Below are 23,011 nucleotides of genomic sequence, written 5' to 3' on the forward strand. Positions count from 1 at the left end.
TGTCGAATGCTGAGATTGTCAAACTGTCGTGCTATTTAGAGAGACTAAGGAGAGGACTTTGCGAGGAATTAGCGTTGGTCCGCGAGGTCTCTATTTTCGTTGCAACGACGACGACGACGACGACGACATTTGCTTATTCTAGAAACAGTGAGAACGCAGGTCTGCGGCCTCGATTTTTACACCTTTACAGAGCGGAATGCGAAGCGAACAGTCGAGCCGAGGAATGTTGAATTCTATTTTAGTTTTACGAGAACGGCCCGCAAATGTGTGTGCGTCATCGACGCTATCAATTCCGCGAGGTATTAGAAGGAGAAGCCACGAGGCCGAGTGCGTAGTAATTCATTGTTTCTGCAAAATCCGCTGTTTCCCCCCTTCGATCTCTATCTCCATCACTATTCATCGCGAGGATAAGAACCGAGAATTAAATCGAAAGCATAGAAATTTGCGGCCAAGACAAGAAAACACGATGCCTTGCTGCTCGCGAAAGTCAAGTGCAACGTGGAACAATCTCGCGGAATGATAGCTTTGTTCCGAAGCGCGTAATAATATCGCGCTTAAGGATCCAGCGGAGGCAGGGGGGCGCCGCGCAATCTTCGTTAATTAGAGATTGGATCGACGAATCTCGCGGGTGAGGCGGCGCTGCGGCTCGCTGCAAAATCGCCACTGCGCGACGCGACGCGACGCGACAGGCTGCATGTGACCACGTCGGTTGTGCAACATGTGTACACGCGCCGTAATACGGACACATAATTGTTCGGCCGCGGTTGTGTAACGCGACTTCCAGCCGCGCCGGCAGTCGTCGGCGGAGCGTCGCTCCGACACGAAGCGCGTCGTAAAAACCGCGTAGATTCGGCCGCCGCCGCCGCCGCTGCGCCGCCCGCGTTGCGCGACGCGCTCGCGACGTTATCGATACTCGAACGGCCGCGATCGAGACGATCGAACGGTCGACGGTGAAGCCGCGAAATTCAATCGGCGGCTGTCGGCCGCGCGAGCTCGCGCGCGAACAATCGTTCTCGCTCACAACCGAACGGCACCTGCCGTGCAGCTCAAATCAAAGCAAGTTGAACGTCGTTGAACCTCGAATGCAGTGAACGTACACAGCAGATCGCGATATCGAGTATCGTTGCGTGTCGATCTATTTGGCAACTGTGCCGAGTAACGTCTCGGATCTCGTACTTTCCGCTTTTCCTTCTTGTCGATATTGACCGAGGACTAGGATCCCAAAATCCGTCGTGTCCTCTTCATTCAGAGATGGCTTATCCTCTGCATCGGTCTTCGGGGAGACTCGAGGCAGCGAAGTGAGTCAAAATCCAGAAGACCGTCGGACGCGGCGAAATCCGCTGCGGGCGCGTAGAATTGAAAACTCGTCGTCGTCGTCGCGCGTTCGCACGTCCCGCTCGCGATCGTCCGCGATTTCGCTCGACGAGCGCAATCGCGAGTGCAGCACGTCAGCGTGAATTCGCGCTCCCGTCGTCGCTGCGAGGTGGCGGCCGCTTTTTGCGCTCGTTACGCGAAACTGGCCGATCGTCATCGGCGGGCTCGTCTCGTGGCCGCGGCGCGCGCTATCCAGTGCGCGACGTGACGTCGGGACGCGCGTGACACGCTTCGTGCAACGAGAGCGTGAAGTAATGAGGAGAGAAGAGGCAGGATAGAGAGGAGGCAACGAAAGGCAAGGAAACAAGAAAGAAAAACAGAGAAGAGATAACGACGATTCGAGCAATTTCGAGCGAAATTGGAGCGCGTTTCTGCGCCGCGCGCGCTCATAATTACGTAATACCGGCCGCCGAGGAAGGTGCGACCGTTCGCGTCCGTCCGTTTGCATTCGATCGCGCCGTTGTCCACGTCGCGCGCCGTCCATCCGCTGACCCGCGCTCGTCATCGTCATGGTCGTCATGCTCGCCGTGCTCGAATAACACGCGTCTCCGCGCGAGTATGCGTGTACAATCTTGGAGCGAGCGAGACCGCTTCGAATTCCATCGCTCGCTCGACGCCGTTGCGCGCTTCCACGTGAGTCGCGCCGTGCCGTGTACGCGTTCCTGTCGCGCGACGAGCCGGTGAGTGGCAAGGTGAAGCGGCCCAGGGGGAGAGGATAAGAGCGAAGCGAGGTGAGGCGAGGCGAGGCGAGGCGAGGCGAGGCGAGGCGAGGCACTGCGCGTCGCGTCCGGCAAATTTATTGCCCGACTTGTCGCTTTCTTTATCTCGCGTCGCGAATATTGGATCCGCGCGGTGGGAGGGAGAGAGAGAGAGAGAGAGAGAGATAGAGAGAGAGAGAGAGAGAGAGAGAGAGAGAGAGAGAGAGAGAGAGAGAGAGAGAGAGAGAGAGAGAGAGAGAGAGCGCGATTTTGCGAGGCCGCGAAGCGTCATTGCCGAGGTCGTTACCGTAACGCGAATCCGTCCGAGGCTGTTTCGCCGTGTCACCTCGCGATTTGCCGCCTTGTGTGCCTGCAGGTGAAGCGGAGTCTCGTCGGATAACGTCGGCGATCGACGACGATTACGCGCGAGCGCAGGGCGAGACGCTTGGAAATGGTGCTCGCGGACTTCGTCGTCGGGGGATTCTGCCGAGGTCTCGAGTGGCCTTTCGCCTTTCGAGTTTGAGGAAACTCGCGGATCTCTGCTATAACCGTTGGACGTGTGTCGCGACGCCGCCGATGTTGCGATGTTGCGCGATAAGTGAAATTCGCTAGAACGCGAAGAATCGCAGTGTTTTCTTGTTCTGTGTCGCAGGCGAAATTTCCAGGCGTCGTCGGTGTATCCTTGCGATAAGCGACACTCGCTTGGGAGCCAGGATCATTGCGACTAAGCCGTGCGATCAGCGAAACTCGCGGGGTCACCCGTGGATGAAGCGAGTTCGTGTGGTGTGTCATGGCGCTTTGTAGCTGAAGAGAAGCGAAAGACAGATTATATAAATAATAATCGTTCATCGTAGTTGACGCACGTGTGCACGATAAGGAAAAGCGTTCGCGCGCGCGCGCGCGCGCGCGCGACGACGCGCCTCGCCATCGACGGCTCGCGAGTGCACGCATTGCTCGTAAAGCCACATCGTAAAGTAAAATGCCATGGAGCCGCTTGGAGTGGTTAGCGAGCTGTTACGCGTCGTACGAGAGGAAACTCCGCCGTGAGGCAGAAGAAATCTCGCACGTATCCCGGATTCCTCGATAACGAGACGCGATCTCGCGACGACGTGCGCGCGCTCGCTCGCGTCGTGCCCGAGGACGTAGAGCAGCTTTCAATTAGGACCGTCGACGTTCTTCTTCCTGCACGAACGACCGAGGCTGACGAGAAGAAGGCTGAAAAAGGGACGAGAAAGGCCGATGCGATATCGCGCGCGCGAGCCCTTTTCCGCTCAAGCAGACGGGAAAATGAACGCCGAGCGACGAACAAGCGGCGACGTTCTTCTTCCCGCTCTCGATAACAGCTGCGCGCGTTTCGCGAGACACGTTTCGCTTCACCGTTGCTCGCCGCGATCCGATCGCGGCCTAGTGGCGTTTCTCGCAACGGGATCTTGATAGGATCGAGCAAGAAGAGAAAGAAACGAAACGAAACGAAACGAAACGAAGGGAACCGACTCCGCGCGGAGGAGTCTCGCTCTCTCGATCTATATATAACGTCGCGGAACGGAGATGAACGAGGTGAGGCACGTTCTGACGGCTCTGAGGTCTCCCACGAAGAGCTCGACCTTGAACAACAGCGTGGGCGTCGCGACGGCGACGTGGTACGACGTCCCGGCGCCGACCATCGTCCACTGTCGCGAGTTCCGCGAGGACGCGGAATTCGGCGCGAAAGAACGCGAGAAAGGGGGCGAGGGGCGGCGGGCGAAGGGGTCGGCGGTCGTTCTCACTTTCGCCGAGAAGGACACGAGCGTGACATTCATCGACGAGGACATGGAAGCTGGCTGCTGCGAGAACGACGGCAACGCCAGGTCCTCGGAGAAGAACACGAAGATCGGAGGGTCCTGGTCTCCGAGCCACGGCGAGGCATTGTACCAGAACAATGTCGAGGCGGCGTTGAACAGCCTGAGCAAGGTCTGCGCGGAGTCGTCAGGACTCGAGACGAGTCCAGAGAGCTGTCGCGCGAACGACAACGACCGTAACAGCCGGAAGAGACACAGCTCCACGGTGGAGCTGAACGCCACCACGACGGTGAAGACTGACAGTGACGGGGTGCCGACGATAAGCTTCAGTTTCCTGCGCGCGGACGAGAAGTTCCAGCTGGACGATGAAGAGGAGGTCGTCGTTCTGGAGGTCGATACCAGCGACCAGACCGACTGCTCGGCTCATCAACTGTACGACCTCCCCAAGAACGCTGCCCAAGGCGACAGTCGAGTCTCCTCGGAGCGGCAAAGAAACGACAAGGAGGAGGCGGACGTCGATTCCTCCTCGTCGTCGACGGCACGTCAGGATCTTTACGACGTGCCGAAGCCGGCGAAGCAAGACGTCTCGCGGGATGAGGAGGAGACGCTCGACTGTAATCTTCAGCGGAAGGGCCGCGAGGAGAGTGGCCGAGGGACGTTCGATCTAGCCAAGAGAAGCCAAGGCGATCAGACGAAACGGTCGACCAGGTCGCTCAAGTCTGGCAGAAGGAGTTACGGCGCGTCCGACAGCGACGGCTACGACGCCGGCATAGCGTCCATGTCCGGCTCCTACTCTGACCCGGAGTGCCAGAACGAGGCGGCGTTGTCGGTGAGCGGCGGCTCGGAGCGCAGCAAGCGGCTCAAACTGCAGAAGAGGCGGCTCGGCAAGGCCTGGGGCAGGATGCGCAACTGGTTGCGAGAGGAAAGGACCAAGCTCGGCGAGGTGGTGAACAGGCACGCCAAGTTGCAGGCAGTCGGCGCGCTCACTGCCGAGGTAGCCGAGGCGATATCCGCGTTTTTCGCGTCGGAAGGGAAAAGAAACGGCATGAAGAAAGAGAGAGATAATAAATTGACACGTCGTTGATTAATACGTCGAATGCCGACGGTGGCCGTCGCCGTCGCCGTCGCTGATCGGTATCGGCGACGACCGACGTGTCCCCTGAATTTACACGCGAGGCGTAATTGAGCGGGTATAACGAGTCGTCGTCGGATCATACGGTCATTAGAGAACCGATTAAGCGAGATAGGAAGTGCGCGCTCTCGAGATTGAATTTATCTTTATCGTATCGTCGGACGTGCGGAATTTTTTAGCCGAGCTTTTGAAGGATGGACATTAGCGGCATTCGATGTGTTAATGACGGCTGAGATAGGTAGCGAACACGGGACAAGCGGGATCGAACGGAGTCGAGAGAGATTAGAAGCGATTCGCGAGAGATCGGGCGAAATTGAGGGGGAGATTCCAAAGAATCGAAAAGAATTTCGGTGTGTTATCCGTACGAAGGTTTTTCCAGAGGGAACGGATGATTTGGTAATTAGCGAGACAGCTAATATCCGCGCACGACGACCCGCACTCGATGCGAGCCTCAATAATCGCGAGTCGCGAGTTCGCGTACGATTTCGCATTTCCACAATTTCACTCCGCTTTCACCCCGAGACCCTTCATACGTCGCCCGAGTTACGGTAAACGTTTCCCGTTTACCGTAACTAATGCCAAGGTAGCGTCGAACCCGGACTCTCGAGTTGAACACGACACGAGACGAGAGTTTCCAATGTCTCGAGACTTCTCGATTCCTCGATCGTCCTCGGTCATTCCGAACGGCAATTCGTCGGCAAACGCGAGGCGAATCTCTCGCGATTTACACGCGCGCGCGTAAACGTAAAGGTGAACGTAAATGAAGGCGAGACGAGGTTCGCCGTCCGTACGAATCTTCCGGTGAACACCTCGGCGGATCTTTCAATTGCGAATTTCTCGCTCGAAGACGCAGAGCGAGACCGTTCCCGGGGTGTCGACGAAGAGCAAGCAGCGCGGCTTCTACGATCTGACGCGGGCTCGCACGCAGGAGTCCGGCTCCATCACCAGGGTGGAGGAATTTGGTCTGTCATCGGTCTCAGAAGAGGCGAACGTCTCCGACGTGGAGAGACCGGCGTCGGCGTCGCCCGATTCTGGCAAAGCGTCGGCGAACGGTGCCGGCGCGGCGTCGGAGCGTCATCGACAGTTACGCGGCAACCTGAGGCAGAAGACGGCCAGCTCGGACGACCTCTTGGACGGCAGGACGAGGCTGCAGCCGCAGCCGGTGTCCTTCAGCATGGACAAGCTCTGCTCGGACGCGGAGAACGACGGGGCTACGGCGACGATGACAGCGGCCGATGCTGAAGCGGCGAGGGATCACGGTGGGAAAGGTGGCCTGATTAAGAGGAGAATGCTGGGGTCAATCAGAGGGTTAATGGCCTCGACTCATCTACTGCAGACCTACGAGATCGAGGAGGTACTTGGCGCTCTTGTGTCTCGTTACTTTTCTCCGCTCGTTACTTTTTCCCCGCGCCGTTTACGGTGGCCGACATGTTTGCGCGTTTGTGCCACGTACTTGCGACGGGCAAACGTTGCACAGAGAAAGAGAAGGAGATAGGTAGAGCTAGAGAGAGAGAGAGAGAGAGAGACTCACGAGCGAGAGTAAAGGGCATAATCGTGTGTGTGTGTGTGTGTGTGTGCATGAATGTGCGCTTCGATCGGAAGCGGATTATGGACGCGCTCGAACGCGCACGAGTGCCATCGAGGAGATACGACGATTTGAATAATTCAAATTTAGTTAAAGTTAACAAAGCGGTAATCTAATATTGCCTTGGTAACGGACAAGAAGGAGGAGAAGTACCACGTAACGTCAAATATGAACAGAAGCTTTTATATTTCGGAAACTTTTTATTTCCTTTTTTGCAGGTAGTTGGAGCCTATTTTACGAGTCGCACGAATTTCCATATTTAACGGATTTCCAGCACTCGCGCTGGCGACCCGAGGAGGACTCTCGCGAGTGGTACGCGAGTAGTATTCGCAACGATAATGCCCGCGCTCCTACGCGATATATTTAGATTCGCGCATCTTCCACGCGGAGAAGTGTGTACTCTGAATCTCTCTCTCTCTCCCTCTCTCTCTCTCTCTCTCTCTCTTTTGTTGCATAATGAATCGGATACGCTATACGGCAGTGCCCTTGTCTAGCAGTCCAGATGTTATAGGAGTTTAAACGCGCCAGGCTCGTGACGAACGAGGTCGCGAATGAAGTTTATGATTCACAGTCGATTTAGGTTAATATCGACACGTGCGAGACCATTAGGGACTGCGCTGTCGGACAATGAAGATCGCTCGGTAGCTTTTAACAAGAGAGCCAAGGGCAATCTCTTCGCGACAGGTGACTTTAATGAACAGACTGGAACGAGAGACGCATCTTTCCCGTGGGGGGAATGATCGTGAATCGAGTGAACTATCGCGTCGCTTGACGCTCTTCGTACGTAAATGCGCGTTCATGGTTCGAGACGAAACGGACACCTGGTCTGGTCGATTGAAATAACCACGCTTAGCCGCTCGTGACTCATTCATCAATATTGAATGACGTATTATTGCTGAAAGTTGAGCTTCGCTGCTTCGGAATATCGCGAATCAAGCGCGCGTGATTCATGTCGCTCGTTTCTTCGTTTACGCCAGTCTTATTTCACTCTTAACGTCCGCTCAGGTGAGGCGCGCTCAACTTGGTACGGCTATTCCGCGAGAGTGAATTGCAGAGGGAACGGAAATTTGTGTTGCAAAATGCGCCGAATTGTTTTCTTCAATCGCACCTCGTGTCTCGAATGTATCTCGATCGATAAAATCAACTCTCTCTCTCTCTCTCTCTCTCCTCTCTCTCTCTCTCTCTCTCTCGCAAGCGCGATCTGTCTTGTCGCATTGACGAAAATTTCACTCTCACATGATATAATTTTTCAAATCTCGTTTTTCCGAATGAAACAGCAGGATATTCGTGCGGAAAAAACCTCGTGATTCACTGATTGTCTCAATGACATCAGCGATATTACAATGCACTGTCTGTCGAACTGCCGAAAGCTTTCGGCTCAAGATAAAAAACGGCCTTAAAGTGCCCATTACTTGTACGTGATTAAGGAACTCCTTATCCCGCGGAGATCTTCCGGCAAGCCACAAATGTATTTGTATTTTTATCGTCGACCGTCGGGACGCGTACGCGTACGAGATTGCCGCGTTTCCACGGTTATTTCGTAGCCAATACGAGAGTCAGATTCGGCCATTCCGGCGAGACTTGGCGAGATGCACGCGCGATAAATCAGCAACACGTAGTCCGTAGAAACCGAACGTGACTTTTTTCCTCCGCGAAACATGCTTCTCCGTTGCGAAAGTCTCTTTGCCGATCGCCGTTCTTATCGACGCGCGGCATTTTTCACGCCGGCGCGTTATGGCTTTCGCCGTTACGGACTTTTCTCGTCGATTCTCGTCGAAACGCTTCTTGTCGTCTCGTTGGATCAAAAGTCGCGGATGTGGATTCGTCACGCATGTAACTTTGCGAAACACCGAGTATCGGTTACACACCTTCGGCAAATATTAGCCGCGAGTTCCATACACGCGGCTTTTTCGCGGATGTTCCTTCTTCGATGGGAGGCAAGGGAGAGTAAGATTAACATTATTTAACGCTATTTAACCTTTAGAGGACCGCAATTGTTTTCTTCGACTTGTTTATTTTAAGTGTTAGAAATTTATTATTAACATCATTGGGTTGAATGACGAAAAAGATGGCGCCACTTTCGCGCCAATATATTGGCTTCCGGTCCGGAAAAGAATCAGGATCCTTCTTTTTTTTGGTTTTTCAACTTGATAATGTTGTTAGATATTATTAGAATAATTTTTTAACATCATTTTAGAGAAAAAGTTTGACAAATAATATGTATAAAAATTTTTATACCGCAATTTATGAAGTAGAAAGCAGTCAAAATGCATCATACATATTTATATACATCAATTTATTTCGCAATAAATGCATACTTTGTCGAAAATATAAAAATGAGCTTCTACAATACATTTAGCAATTTTTCTTGGTACAGTTTGAAGCACGGTACAAACGCAAAGAGGTGCATCGCATTCGCCCGCATTTGACCCTGTTTCAACAAATCGAAACTGATACAGTACAAAGTATAACGTGCAAGCGAATATAAAATATAAAAGTAAAATATTAATAAATTAAAAAATATCTTACAATAGTAAGTTAAAACCTGATAAATTAGTTTTCGGGCCTCCAAAGGCAAAAGCAGTTAAAAGCCAATAAATTGGTTTCCGGCCCTCCAAAGGTTAATGCGAAGAGAAGAAGGAAAATTTTTTACACACCTGCCGTGATTCCCATGATGGCTCCGCTCGGCCCGTTTTCCCGATACGATCGCAGAAAAGTTTCAGGAGAAAAGTTTCGACAAATTTGACTTGATACAATCGCCGCGAAACCGACGATCCGTAAATGAGACTTACCACGTTCTCGCGAGCGGGTTCAACCGCGTCGGGGAACCGCGCCGTTCGACGTTTTCCAGCTCGCGGCTGCTTTCCCCGCGTCGTTGGCAGCGTCGAAATTTTACAGATCGCTCGTCCAGATCGCGAGATTTATCGACTGTCCAAGAGAAATGGCGTTAAGCCGGGCACGAGCGCGCCTCGGAGCGCTGCCGAGCGTCGCGGAGTTCCGAAGCATGGAAAGTGTGGGAAAGTTGCGCGGAGAAAATAGCCGACTTTGTTTCGTGCACACGTGTGTGCACGTACACAGCCCGGCTTGACCGCCTTCCTCGCGCGTGAATCCTCCCGCGGCTCGAGGATCATCGAGCGCGCGCGCTCGCGAGTGCGTTTAGACACGCGCGGCCCTGAAGAACGGGAAAGACCGCCGCGCGCGTTCTGCACCTTGACTCGTCGGTCGCATTCGCGACCGCTCGTTGCCTCGATAGCGCAGTATGCCGGTCATTGAGTTTCTGCGCGTGCGCTTTTTTTCTCAATTACGTCGGAAACGTGACGCTCGATTCGTCAAGGACGAGGAGCGCCGTCGGCTGCGTAAACGGGGACTGACGGGGAGATTTTTCGACGGCTCTCGTTAGAACTGAACCGACAGGTTAATACGCTCACCTTTTTTTTTTTTCTTTCTTCGCGACTGTAGAATTATACGGGTGAAAATTGAGCAACACTCGGCGGCAATTATCGATCGGATCACGATGGACTACTGGCCCAGCGAAGGAAATCACGTCGTCCTTGCTCGTGATTTCATCCGCACCCGGCGCAACGCGCACGTGTTAACGCAACGTTCGGAATAACGGAAAAACGAACGGCTATGTCTGGCGCGCGCTGAAGGGAGAGGAAGAGAAAGAGAGAGAGAGAGACATTCTATTCAGACATTTCGTGACCACGTACGTAAAATTAAGCGCGCTGGAAAGTGTCGTGTGCGCTTGAGACGTGCACGCGCGTCAACGACCAACAGACACGGCTTGTCTTCGTGACCTCCGCGATTTCTCTGCGAAGCCAACGTGGAGGAAGTATATTGTCGGTAAAAGGGAAAGGAGTGATTCGTTAAATATTCCGACGGTGTGTGCGCGTGCGATTTGCGAGAGTGTGCAGGTGACTCGTGCAACTCGGAACATCGCTACGATTTACGATTTCGCTTGTTGTAACGATGCGCCACGATCGCATGCATGGTTCGCGCGTTTATGCGTGGGATACAAAGAAACGGAGATAATAGCTGCGCTTAGCGCGTGTGTATATTTCCAATATAAGCGCGAATGTGCGATCAAGCGGTCGAGATTAACTAACTCAATTTTCCAGTCATTAGAGATGAGAGGTGTGTACTTTATGCGCGCCAAGATTGGATCTTGAGTGAATATCGAGGATCGGAGGGACCGCGACGCAGACATTTCTTCGGTTAACCAGCGATATTCTTTCATTTTCTTTTTACGAAACTGATCGAACGCGTCGAACGGTAGCTTTCAATATTAGGTGTACAACTTTGCTTCCGTCGTTTCTTTTTTTCGAAATTCGAGGCTTTGTTGTAAAAAACTGGTTATACATTTATGATTCAAAGTATTGTCCATCGCTGGCCACTACTTTCTCCCATCTTTCGGGCAGCGTACGAATGCCGCGTTGAAAAAACTGGTCATCTTTTGAAGCGATCCACGAATGGATCCAATTTCTTACTTCTTCATAAGACCGGAAGTGCTGGTTAAGCAGACCGTGTGCCATTGATCGAAACAAGTGATAGTCAGAGGGAGCAACGTCTGGAGAATACGGCGGGTGGGGTAGGACTTCCCATTTCAACGTTTCCAAGTATGTCTTGACCACTTTCGCAACATGGGGTCGAGCATTGTCATGCTGCAAAATCACTTTATCGTGTCTCTCGTTGTATTGCGGCCGTTTGTCTTTCAATGCTCGTCTCAAACGCATTAATTGCGTTCGATACCGATCGCCTGTGATTGTTTCAGTCGGTTTTAACAGCTCATAATACACTACGCCGAGCTGGTTCCACCAAATACAGAGCATGACCTTGAAGTCGTGAATATTCGGTTTGGCCGTCGACGTGGAAGCATGACCGGGATATGCCCATGATTTTCTGCGCTTGGGCTTATCGTAACGAACCCATTTTTCGTCCGTAGTCACAATGCGATGCAGAAATCTCTTCCGTCTTTCCGCCTTTCAAGCAACTGTTCGCAAGCAAACAAACGCCGTTCAACATCTCTCGGTTTCAACTCGTACGGCACCCAATTTCCTTGCTTCTGAATCATTCCCGTGTCTTTGAGGCGTTTTGAAATTGCTTGTTGAGTCACTCCCAATGATCGTGTCAATTCTTCTTGACTTTGACACGAGTCTTCATTAAGTAATACCTCCAATTCTGTCCAAGTCTTCGAAAACCTTCTCTCTTCCAGCGCTATGCCGGTCTTCGACGTGAAAATCTTCACCGTTCTTGAAGCGTTGAAACCACTCACGACACGTTCTTTCACTAATAGCGGCCTCACCACACGTATTTGAGAGCATTCGATGAGCCTCAGCCGCAGATTTCTTCATATTGAAGCAGAAAATTAAAACCTCCCGTAAATGACGAGAATTTGGCTCGTAAACTGACATTTTCAATCGAGAATAACTTTATGCTGCAGACACAAATCGACTAATGTTTCTATGGGGTTATGTTGACAGATACCGAAGTTTATTGCATGACGTCTATGATCTATTTATTTCGACCACTACTTACCGCTAAAGCCATCTATAGGAAAACGGCAGAAGCAAAGTTGTACACCTAATATATATTTTTGCGAAACATCCCGTTCGAATTAATTAGCGAATATCTCTCGATTTCCAACCACTTGTGGGTATCGCGTTTCATCGTGTGTATTACTTCGGAATTTAATATCGAATCGGAACAACGACGACGAGATTAACGAGCTAATAACCGCGGCACACAGGCGAACGCTCTTAGCGATGAAAGTTTCTTTGTTTAGCGATAAATGTAGATGGACTCCCCGATACGGCGAGATAAAAGGGAAGTCCCATTCGGAAACTCGCACGCGTTGTCTCGCATTAACGTGGCGAGGAAGTGAGGAGAGTCATCCGCATTAAGCGGCCATACAGCGGTTTGAATTAATACGAGCGTCGCTGGCTTTATAATCGTGTGTCGTGTTGAAATTTCAGTCGGGCCTCTATCGGCGCTTCGTGTAAGATAAATTCACCGGCGAATATAGTCGGACTCATAAATCGAGAAGATGTAGGGAATAAAAAAAGAAGACAAACCGACACTTTTATTAAGGCTCGTGTTGAAGTGAGCGTCAAAGTGGGTTTTAATTATTCATCGAAAGTAACATCGCTAAAAACTCAGACAGCACGAAATGTCCTGAGATCGTCTTGACATCGTCAAGATGTCCTAAGATGTTTCTCAGGCTATTCTGGACCTCCATTTTGGTGCTCCAGACGATTTTGGGAGAGCTTGTGCTCTCCCAAATCGGGAAATAATCGGAATCGCTGTTGACGGCGACTGACGAAACGAACGAGTTGACGAGCGAACGAGCTCTTTAATCGCAGCACGATCAAACGAGAATCGAGATCCGACGCAGTGTCGCGTGTTGTAACGTTTTAAAAATAGATCACTTTATATGTGTCCGCGCTCTGGCAGACATCGATTTAATGGTCATCGACTACTTGCCATTGACTGCACCGTGCACCTGCTCATTGCGGCGGGGCGAATGGAAATAAACTACCTGTTGCAAGTACTGCAAGTACACGCCCGTTCCTTGTTGTCGTCATCGACGTGCCGCAATAGACGTATCGATTAACCTTTCAGAAGTGCACCGTCCGCGAGTCTCGATGCAGCAGCACGTCAATTTATTTCGTCTCTCGACCGTTAGCCATGAATAATAACAAGCAATAACGTTCGTAATAACGTTCGCGCTCTCGGAATCGACGACCATGCCGATGTTTCTTCTGAAGAGGGAGAAATGGGAGGGGGGACACCTTTTGTTCTTTTTAAAGAACAAAACAGTTTAAAGAAGGACCACTGCAGAGGATGAGGAGAGAAAGAAGAGAGAGAGAGAGAGAGAGAGAGAGAGAGAGAGAGAGAGAGAGAAGTGGAAATTATATCTACGACACTCAAGCACACTCATTTATGTACACGTGTTTTGTTCGTGGGATTACGTTGCTGTCGCTAATGAAGGAGAAATTCGATCAGCCACTTAATCGGAAGGTGAATCCGCCGTTTTCGAGCCGCTGTCATTGATTACATATTTCTAATCGGCAACGCACGATGTGCGTCTCACAGCGAAAGGAGAACGCTATCGGAGCGGATTGCGTGATCCATTATCTCGAACAAGTCATTGAAAGAGTGCAGAGAACGCTCGAGAGACGGCGGTGACGGCGGCTTCTGGGCGAACCGGCGGCTCTCAGCCTATTTTCGTGACATTTCATTAATCCGCGAGTGGGATTTCAACTTTCGCCACCATCGACTCGTGCGACTCGTAGAAACGCGCCGTCGCGTTTGCATAAATTCGTCGTTAATCCGCCGGACCGCGGCGTTCAGTTTCACGCATCGCTTATCGCGACGCACCCCGCACCGGCGAGGAATTTACGACGACGCGACTCCTAGACACGCTCGATATAATCAAATTAGAAATCTTCCCGAGCTTTAGCCGGTTGGATGAGCAGACACAGACGGTAGCCGTCGCCGTCGCCGCTCGAGCGAGATGCGATAATGCCGGCCGAACGGCTCGCAATGTGATCAGACGCGATCGCGATATTACGTTAACACCCTGCAGGAGCAAGACCTCTGAGAATGGAAACGCGGTAGGTCCACTTTCGGTAGAATTCAGACCGAGTCCGTAGAAAGTTGCTCCGCGTCACTTTGTTACTCGCCGTTGCAAATAGACCATGTCCGTTTTAGATGTCCGGCTTCACACGATCGACGAGCTACCGTATCGATTATTATTACGCCGGTTCGGCGCTTTTTTCCCCTCCTTCTTTCTTTCCTTCTTCTTTTCTTTCCCCCCTTACGACCGCGTCAGAAATCCAGCGTGACGCTCGTGTTAAGAGCGCGTCGTTGCGGAATCGGGCTGACTTGTTTACTTCGATACTTTAGTGCCCCGCGCACGGCCAGCAGTTCTACGCCTGTGAAGTAGCTTTCATAATTTTTTTTACCGCGAATGAAAACTCTGTCCTCCTTCTCCCTCCGTTTTACCTTTTGCCTCGCGTTAACGCTCACTCGAACGTTAACGTTCACTTCACGCGTTTTCGAAACGCGCGCGTTTGAAATCTCGCGATGACTCTCTGCGTCCCCGCTCGGGCGATCGAAAAAGCAGGTCGGCGTTGATTAGCACGCACAAAATTATCCAAACTTTTCAAGCCGGATGATTCACCCTCGTTATTGCATATTCAACCTGCCTTGCTATATACAGATTAAGAAGTAAATACGGAGTATGATTCATTCAGGCCGAATTAGCATATCGCAAAGTGATCTCCGTATATTTCGCGCGCGGTACTCGTCGAGTACGGCAATCATCAAGTCGGATCACTCCCGCGTATCTTATCGGCATTATCGATGCTCTGCCATTGATCGTTCCGAGATCATGTACGCGTCGATCGTGTCTCGGGACGGTGAAAGACGACGTTCGGCGCGAATTGAATTCGTGAATTCGCACTATTTCGCCGTTGTGTATCGCGTCGAGATAAACGACGCGAGTAAAATAAATTCGCAAAACGGTGAAGTGATAAGGCTCTCGCGGTCGGGCGAGCGTTTTGCGAAACGAAACAGCCGTGGCTGCTCGAAATCGAGCGTGAGGCCCGCACTCGGTAATCGCACTCGGTCGCATAAGTTTCTCGCGATACGTTGTTTCTTCGTTGCACGAAATCCAGCTGCGATCGCGATAATGTCTGTCGGGATGTTAAATCGATTGACGAGCCTATAAATTTGCAGCTCGAATTTCCTTCTCGATTCTAAATCGGCGCTAAGAACCGACCGAGATCACACGCGGCGTTCGCGGATCGCTCTCCTCGTCGTCAGAGACGCGTGGGTGTAATCATATCGATTATAGCCGCACCAAGCCATGAAGCCTGGCATGACGCCTGGCGTCGTAATGGACACCCGAACTTTGTTCCTGCTTCGTTCTACGACTTCGTCGGCGCGACTTTTTAACGTCTTACGTAACGTTTACGCGCCGTAATCGCGCCATGTGCATGTAGACACGCGGATGACGGAAATGTAATATCGTTGCCAGTATCACGCTGCATTCCGATATTGTGTAATCTGATTACGCACGATGATCAAATGTCGTGTCAGCGGCGATGTAACCTGCCCGCTCGGAAATATCCCCGCGAACGCGAGAAATTGGCGGATCATGTAGAATAAGGACAAGCAACGTTTTGCAGTGCGATATACAGCGTGTTCATTTGAAAACTTTCCAGCTAATTATCTTGAAAACTATGAAGGATATTAAAAGAAGCTGAAACACGAGTTCCATGATTTCGAAGGAGATAGAGAATGGTATCATCAGTTTTTTATTTAGAGGGCATTTTCAAGATCAGTTGAAGGTCAACTTAATTTTTTAAAATAGAAAGCCCAATTTTCTATTATATCTTCTTTTTCCACCAATTAATTTTAACAACTTTTGTCTGAAACATTTTTTTATTTGCCAAATATTTTTTGAAATATTTAAGGAAAACTTGGTAACTTTTTCAACTTTAATTCAACTTACGATATCTCGCTGAACTTTCGACGAACTATTCGTCGAAAGAAAAAATAGTATTAGATCCTTTTACTTTATTTACTATCAAAAATATATTACTATAATAGTGCCCTAAATTTTTTTAATTTAACAATTTTGAAATTTCCAAAGGTCGATGAGTAATATATTGCAATATATTGTGATCTGTGGGAACGTGACGCGAAAGAGGGAACGATCTACTTCACGTTCGTCTTTATATAGCCGTCTTCGAGGGCGGTCGAATCGGCGTGGTTGTTACATACGGCAAATAAGCTATGATCGTAAACTTTGCACAGGTGTGCGAAGAGTGTAGGATCACAACCCGGAATGAACGTGAGAAAGCGGCAAGTCTATTAAAGTTGGTCTCACATTGTTCGGCTAGACGGCGACTGTCCTTTCATCCTCCGCCAAATTGTTCCTTCTTTTTTATAAGAATGCTTCAGGGACACTGAGAATATTCCGATGCGAAAGCATTGAAGAATGTTTTGACGGAGTCTTATCTGCCGTCTGATTTTGTGAAGCAACCTAACTTGTGATTTCAGCAGAATATTCATTTATATATTCATATTATATATTCATTTATATATATATTCATTTTTATTTATTTATTTTATTTATTAATAATATACAGGTCTGACCCCTTTGGTGTACAGGATTGATACAGTAAGTAATAAACGAGTAAGGAAATTCTCATACAATAAAAAGTGAAAGAAAATACAAAATAGCATATATATGGAGAAAAATATATAGAAAAAAAAAAGAGAAGAGAGAAAGAAAGAAAGAAAATGGAAAGAAAAAAAAGACAAAAAAATATATACATGACACTTGTCGTACAATTGACATCTTGAGGGCGATTTAGAGAGGTGCAAGATGTATAGGACCGTTGCTCTTCGCACCGCGAAGCGACGTCTTCGTTCGAATTTACAAGTCACACGCTCGCTGATGAATTCACCTGCCTTCTCACGATCCGCAGGACACGCGTCCGCGCACGATCCGCGCGATCTATTGGGACCGAGACGGAAGTGCGTCGCACTGACAATCGCCAATCGCACTTAACACGCTACGCTCCACCGGCTCCATCGTGGAAAGGCAACGACCTGGCTCGCGGCAATTCGCAAATTCGCGAGCAACGGCAAATACTATATTTTCCGCCGTTTGCGCGTTTATCGCGGTCACGTGCGGGGCGATACCGCTAATTACGTTCGCCAGGGCTCAACTTGACGCAGCACCGCGTCCCCCCCCCCCCCGCTTCGCTCCACCTCGTCTTTGCTTTTCACCTCGAGGCGGATTCGCGTAATTCGTTCGAGCCGTACTAATTATCGCGCGGCTCTCCCAGCCTCCCTTCGCGGAGAGACCCGAGTCATCAAGTCATAATGCTCACTTTCACCTACGACCGCCTCGGGTTGTGATTAAACTTTAATCAGAATCTAAGCGCCAGAGTCAACGAATACTCTCAGCCGCTAAGGAAAAAGAAAGAGCGCGCCATCCGATAGCCGCGGGAACGTTCCTGCCGTGAATGGACAAAGGTCCTTCCATTACACAATCGGTGTCTCGCGATTTCATCGCTTCACCGACTTCCTGGAATGGAAAAGAAGCTTCCTCTTGCCGGGAGGATCCGCCGACGACGTGATCGAAAAGCTGGAAGCGCCGGGAAGACGCGGCCGCATTGAAATACAAAAAGGTTTTAGTAACGCCTGATTGAAACGAGCAACATTCGCGTGTTTTTGCTCCTTTCGCGTTTTGGGCGTTTGTACTTTTCAGCGAGCCGTGGCGGGAGAGCCGAAAATTTGGCGAGCCTAATTACCAGGCGAACCGGTCCGCCGTCTTTTAACGTTGTTGTGCTTAATTGCTAATTTTACGAGCTCGCGCAGCCGACTTTCTCGACGCTTTTACGGCGAAACAGAAAAACCAAATGGGAACAAGTCGCCTGTTTACTTGTCGACTAAAGGCTGAGCGTTTGTCAAAACGTCTAAGTGAACACGCGATAAACATATCTGTGTCATTCTCTTTTTGGTCCGTCAAGCGTAATAGTTTATTGGTAACAATCTGGTAATTTTTAAGACACAAGACACTCGAAGGAAGTATTCTCGTTAAGTGGATCGAAGAAAATCATATTTTATTTGGTCTCAAAGTAAGAGAGAGAATATACAGTAGTTTTTTTTCTTTTCAAAGGGAGAGAGAGAGAGAGAGAGAGAGAGAGAGAGAGAGAGAGAGAGAGAGAGAGAGAGAGAGAGAGAGAGAGAGAGAGAGAGAGAGAGAGAGAGAGGAAGAAAGTAAGAATCATTTTAATTAGAAATGCAAGCTGATTCCTTCGTAGATCGTAGGTAATACTTTTCATGATCCGAGCGACCGCGTTTGCGTAACTGGCGTGCTTTGTAAACAAAATATGGCCGGATCAGTGCAGCTTTGTAAGTACCGTTCGTGGTAATCTGGTGCAATAAGTATACGAGAAAGCTAAGCGAGAACGCATAACAGCAATGAGGCGAGCGACTGGATGAGTGGATAATGACATGCACCAGCCTTCTATTGCGACTAAAGAAACCCACCAGCTGTAATGACTGAAAAGCGTTAACAGGGACGATAATAAGCGACGCACAAAATCTCGCGTTACGGTCGCATACGTTCGATAGACAAGGCCGTCGGTCTTGTGGTATTTATATATGTATTTTTTTTCCATCCTTATCTTATATTAATATTTCTCAAGTACGTTCCCTAATGTTTCTTTCTTTTCTGTTTTCTTCTCTCTGCCTTCTTTTCCTCAAATAATTTGCCGCATCGAGCTTTTCACTGCGCCTTCGTGATATTCAATTCGCGTCTCTTTCCACCTGCTTCGCGCTTTTCACGCGAGGTCAATCGATCAGGTCGTCGTAGAATTTTACTTTTCCTCGAACAAAAATTCAAGCACTTGGAGGCTGACGATTCTTGCGCATTAGCAAACTCTACGTGTTGTTTACCGAATTCCACTTGTACGCGGGCGTGAGCAAAGAGTAGAGCACGTGGGTTGCTCCAGTGTGGTCGCATGTGAAAGAAAAGGCATCGTATAATTCAGTTGCGAGCGCGTTGCATCTGGTGAGCCGCGATGCGTGGTTACCGCTATTTCCCTCGTGCGTTTCCCTCGAGGGCCGAGTGTATTCGAGCGTGGCATAAACTATATTTTTCTTCGTCTCTCGAAGACGACGGGAGCTGCCAATTCCTTCCGTAACACCGGCTGAACGTTTTAGAGTCGATAGAAACGTCAATTTTGATTGGTAACTTTTGATAAGTAACATGAGACAGTAGAGTAGAGCATTGCTGTTATATATTATTACAAATTACTTTCTTTACCATTGTTATGCTTATTGTCTAATCACGATTCTCTTTGTCGGCAACTCAGCGACTATGCTGCAGTCTGAGTGCATAATTATTAGGACGATCACCACCAGTTTTATTTATCTTCGTTTTATTTATTATTCAGTATCTCTGTACAAATTCTCTCTCTACATCCTGCTCCTCACTGGCCCGATCATTAGTGAAGAAAATTGGAAAATCGGCTGGACATTGTAAAAATCCCGCTTGTTTCTCCCTTTTTCTTCCAATATACACCGCGAAACACGTACCAGTCTCACTCGTACCATTCATTCGTCTGGTTGCGCAACATTCTAATTTATTGTTCTGTCGCGTGCAGGGAGGACAAGGCGGCTTCGAGGACGTGCGAAGATATGTCAAACAAGGAGGCGACTTTTGCAAAGAACTGGCGTCGATTCTTCATGAAAGGTATTATATTTGGTAGCCTGTGTCGCGTGTGTCTTTTACTGATCTTGCACGAGTGATTTTTCAAAACGTGAAAATTTTAGAGCCGAGTTGGAAGCGACTTACGCCAAAGGACTCAGCAAACTCAGCAGCAAGCTGACCAAGGCATGCGCCAAGGATCAAGGTAATTATTAGTGTCCTACTTCCACGAACTTTACACCGCTGTAATTTATCGTGCATTGCTGCATTCGGCTCGAAACGCGGTTGAATGTTAATCATTCAACCTAGCGAAGATTTCGCGATCGATTAACGTTCCTCATGCAATGTTTACCGTTTCATCGTAAATATCCGATTGAATAATTTATTTTCTCTTAATAAAGAAAAATTTCTGCGCACATAAGAAACTCTCTTTTTCTTTGAATTTATTTCCGACTACATCTTCCGCGTGCAAAGATTTCGACAAACATATTCAAAATTAAAAGTTGTTTGCTCGATGTCTTTTCCTAGCTTTTCCTTCGATCAATGCGTAAATTAATGCATCTGTGGATATCAATGTGATATTTCGGTGTCGGGCGGCGGCCACGTCGGCGGAGCGTATCTTCTGAGTGTCTTTTGCAATGCAGGTGGCAATAGTAGCGGAGGTGTGAACGAGGCATGGAGGTGTGTCGGCGAGGAGATGGAGGCTGCCGCGGAAGCCCACAGGGTATGGGGCATCGCGCTGAGCGAGCAACTCGCCAAACCGCTCCGAGTAAGTCCGACTTGCGGCAGATAATTACGCGTCGCGTATTGCAAAAGCGAGCGAGGGGGACTCCGAGGGAAAAAGTGACGTCACTCAGCGCGGCAATTGCGCTTACGTAATGCCGCATAGTCCCAGGCGCGATCATTGTAAAAAAACCGCGTCAAAGTAGGAAGTATCACTCTCGGCTAATGAAGTCGTGCCTTCGAAACGAGGATTTATCTGCGAGGATGACAATTAGGTAGATAAGAAGCAGCAAACCGTACTCAACAGTATCATCTTTCTTTGTTGCATTGTGACCTACCGATGATAGTGTCGAAGTTGATCACCATACCAAAGGTAGTTAGATTCAAATCTTATTTAATAGGACACTGTATATTATCTTACTATACGTATATATTATTATATACAATTTTTGATAAGTGTTATTTTGATAAGTATTAAAACCTAAAATCTCACGCGTAAAATTTGCAGTTAATTACGATTTGGCTTTTATTGGCTATCCAGTTGCCCTCATTAATTAATTATAGTATCTCGTAAGTCGATACGATACACCAAAGCCTTGAAGGCTTATCTTATCTTCGTGCGTATTCGATTGACGAGGAGGTTTGTCGAGTTTTACAAATGTTCGGTTAATAACTTTCCATAAGATCGCCGCGTGTTTAGACCGTTCTCCTCTGCGCGCATTTCTCGGCGAACGTCGAGTCGACTTTCTCTTGGCGAAGACTTCGATGCGGAGACACAAGTGTATACAATCGCGGTGAATGTCAGATATTGCGGCGCGTATCTCAAAGATTATCAGTACGGAAACACTGTGCTGAGCGATTGAGTGCTGACGTGATTGACGAAAGGACGCGCTTGTTTCAGGTGGGCGTAGCGGAGGCGCAGGGCCGATCAAGAAAGTCCATCGAGAACTCGGTGGACAAAGCGTCCAAGGCGCTTCAGGAATGGCGCGGGATCGCATCCAAGAGCAAGAAGCACAGCTTCGCGTGCGCCCGCGAGAACGAGAGGCTGCAGGACCTGGCACGGCTGCAGACCATCAGTCAGAGTCAGCAGAACAACAACACCAAGTCGTCGAGTCATCACATGACGGAAAAGGAGGCGAGCAAGCTGGAGACCAGACGGAGGAAGGCTGAGGACTCGTCGCGTAGGGCCGACACGGAGTTTTACACGGTGAGCGTGAGAGCAGAAAGGGCCAGACTGGAATACGAAAGCACCGTCAGGAAGGGTGCTAAGCAAATGGAGCTGCTCGAGGAGGAGCGGCTGAGCGCCTTGAAGGACCTGGCCAATGTATACCTGGCACATCTGCAAGCACTCGCGCCGCGACTGCAGCAGGTAATACGTCGTCATATATGCGACGGATGGAAGATTGATTATATCGCTTAAGATTGAATATGACGTTTCCTGACGAGTCATCTTGGGACTCGTTGAGACAAGCCGGCTGTCTTTTCGTGAAGGTCTTTGCGTGCGTGTCGCTTGGTAGAAAGAAAATTTCCTTTCCGTTGTAGGCGTTACTGTTCCTTGTGTATTTAGAATAATTCGTCTTAAAAAAGAGGTTTATTAAGAGATAAAGCAAACTTCTGTTCATTCATTATATTTTCGGAAGGCGTTATTTCTAGTTATTCTATTAATTAACGAGGTCATCGCAAGCGAGCGACAAGATCAACAAGTGAGTAGTTTAGATTGACAAACAAGACGTTTCTATTTTATTTTCAGAGCGCCGATCGCTTGCAGACACCTGTGCGCAGCTGCAACGTATCGCAAGACGTTGAGATCCTAAAAAATCTCATACGCCGGATAGACAGTAATGACACGACGAATGCGGAACAGTTGCTGCCCGATTTCTACGCTGAGCATGTCACGTTAGCGATGAACCGTGAACGGCGAAAGCAAGCTTTGGTGAGGGTATTGCATCTGATCAGACAAGACCTAGAAAGGGAGAAGCGGGGCCGTGAAGGACTGGAAACGTTGCATCGAGCTTTCATCAAGACACCAGCGTTCGCTGCTGATGAGAGCACGCAGAATGTGACGGACAAGCTGCATCACGTAATTTCTCGATATTTGCGAATTTAATGATATTTACGAATGATACCTCCATGACGCCAATTATATTTACCATATAACGCGATTGTTGTTTCTTTCCGCAGATGCGCTCGATGCTATTGTACTTGGAAGCGGCCAGATACAAAGTCAGCGGTACGCTTGCGGAAGTGGAGGGTAGCAAACGAGGCAAACATCCGTTATCGGAGCACATCTTGGTCTCGAGAGACAAGCAGGGCCTACAGCAAAGTGTTCTTAAGGTATGATCACTTGTCAAAGCTTTAGGTATTTTATGATGTTCAGTACGAATAAAGCATTAACTGTCAAGAAGTTGATGACGGATGAATACTGCTGGCATAAAAACAGAAACCGACTGACTGAGAATATCGGATGTGACAAATGTTATCTAACTG

General features: G+C 49.3%; 1 protein-coding gene across 3 annotated transcripts in view; it reads left to right on the forward strand.

Annotated features, from left to right (window-relative positions):
- Positions 1-23,011, forward strand: part of Nost (Nostrin) — a 24,831-nt gene continuing 1,820 nt past the window's right edge. The window contains exons 1-9 of one of the 3 annotated variants that reach the window (XM_025307081.1): positions 1-2,105; positions 2,449-4,844; positions 5,830-6,336; positions 19,758-19,846; positions 19,927-20,006; positions 20,446-20,570; positions 21,426-21,893; positions 22,275-22,604; positions 22,706-22,858. In XM_025307081.1, the coding sequence (XP_025162866.1) occupies positions 3,621-4,844; positions 5,830-6,336; positions 19,758-19,846; positions 19,927-20,006; positions 20,446-20,570; positions 21,426-21,893; positions 22,275-22,604; positions 22,706-22,858 (2,976 nt within the window). In that variant the 5' untranslated portion in view covers positions 1-2,105; positions 2,449-3,620. Of the gene's footprint in view, positions 2,106-2,318; positions 4,845-5,829; positions 6,337-19,757; positions 19,847-19,926; positions 20,007-20,445; positions 20,571-21,425; positions 21,894-22,274; positions 22,605-22,705; positions 22,859-23,011 lie in introns of those variants that run through there. The other 2 variants (XM_025307084.1, XM_011148450.3) reach the window with 2 other exon arrangements.

The sequence above is a fragment of the Harpegnathos saltator genome, unplaced genomic scaffold (genome assembly GCF_003227715.2).
Source record: "Harpegnathos saltator strain DR-91 unplaced genomic scaffold, Hsal_v8.6 scaffold126, whole genome shotgun sequence".
Taxonomy (NCBI): Eukaryota; Metazoa; Arthropoda; class Insecta; order Hymenoptera; family Formicidae; genus Harpegnathos; species Harpegnathos saltator.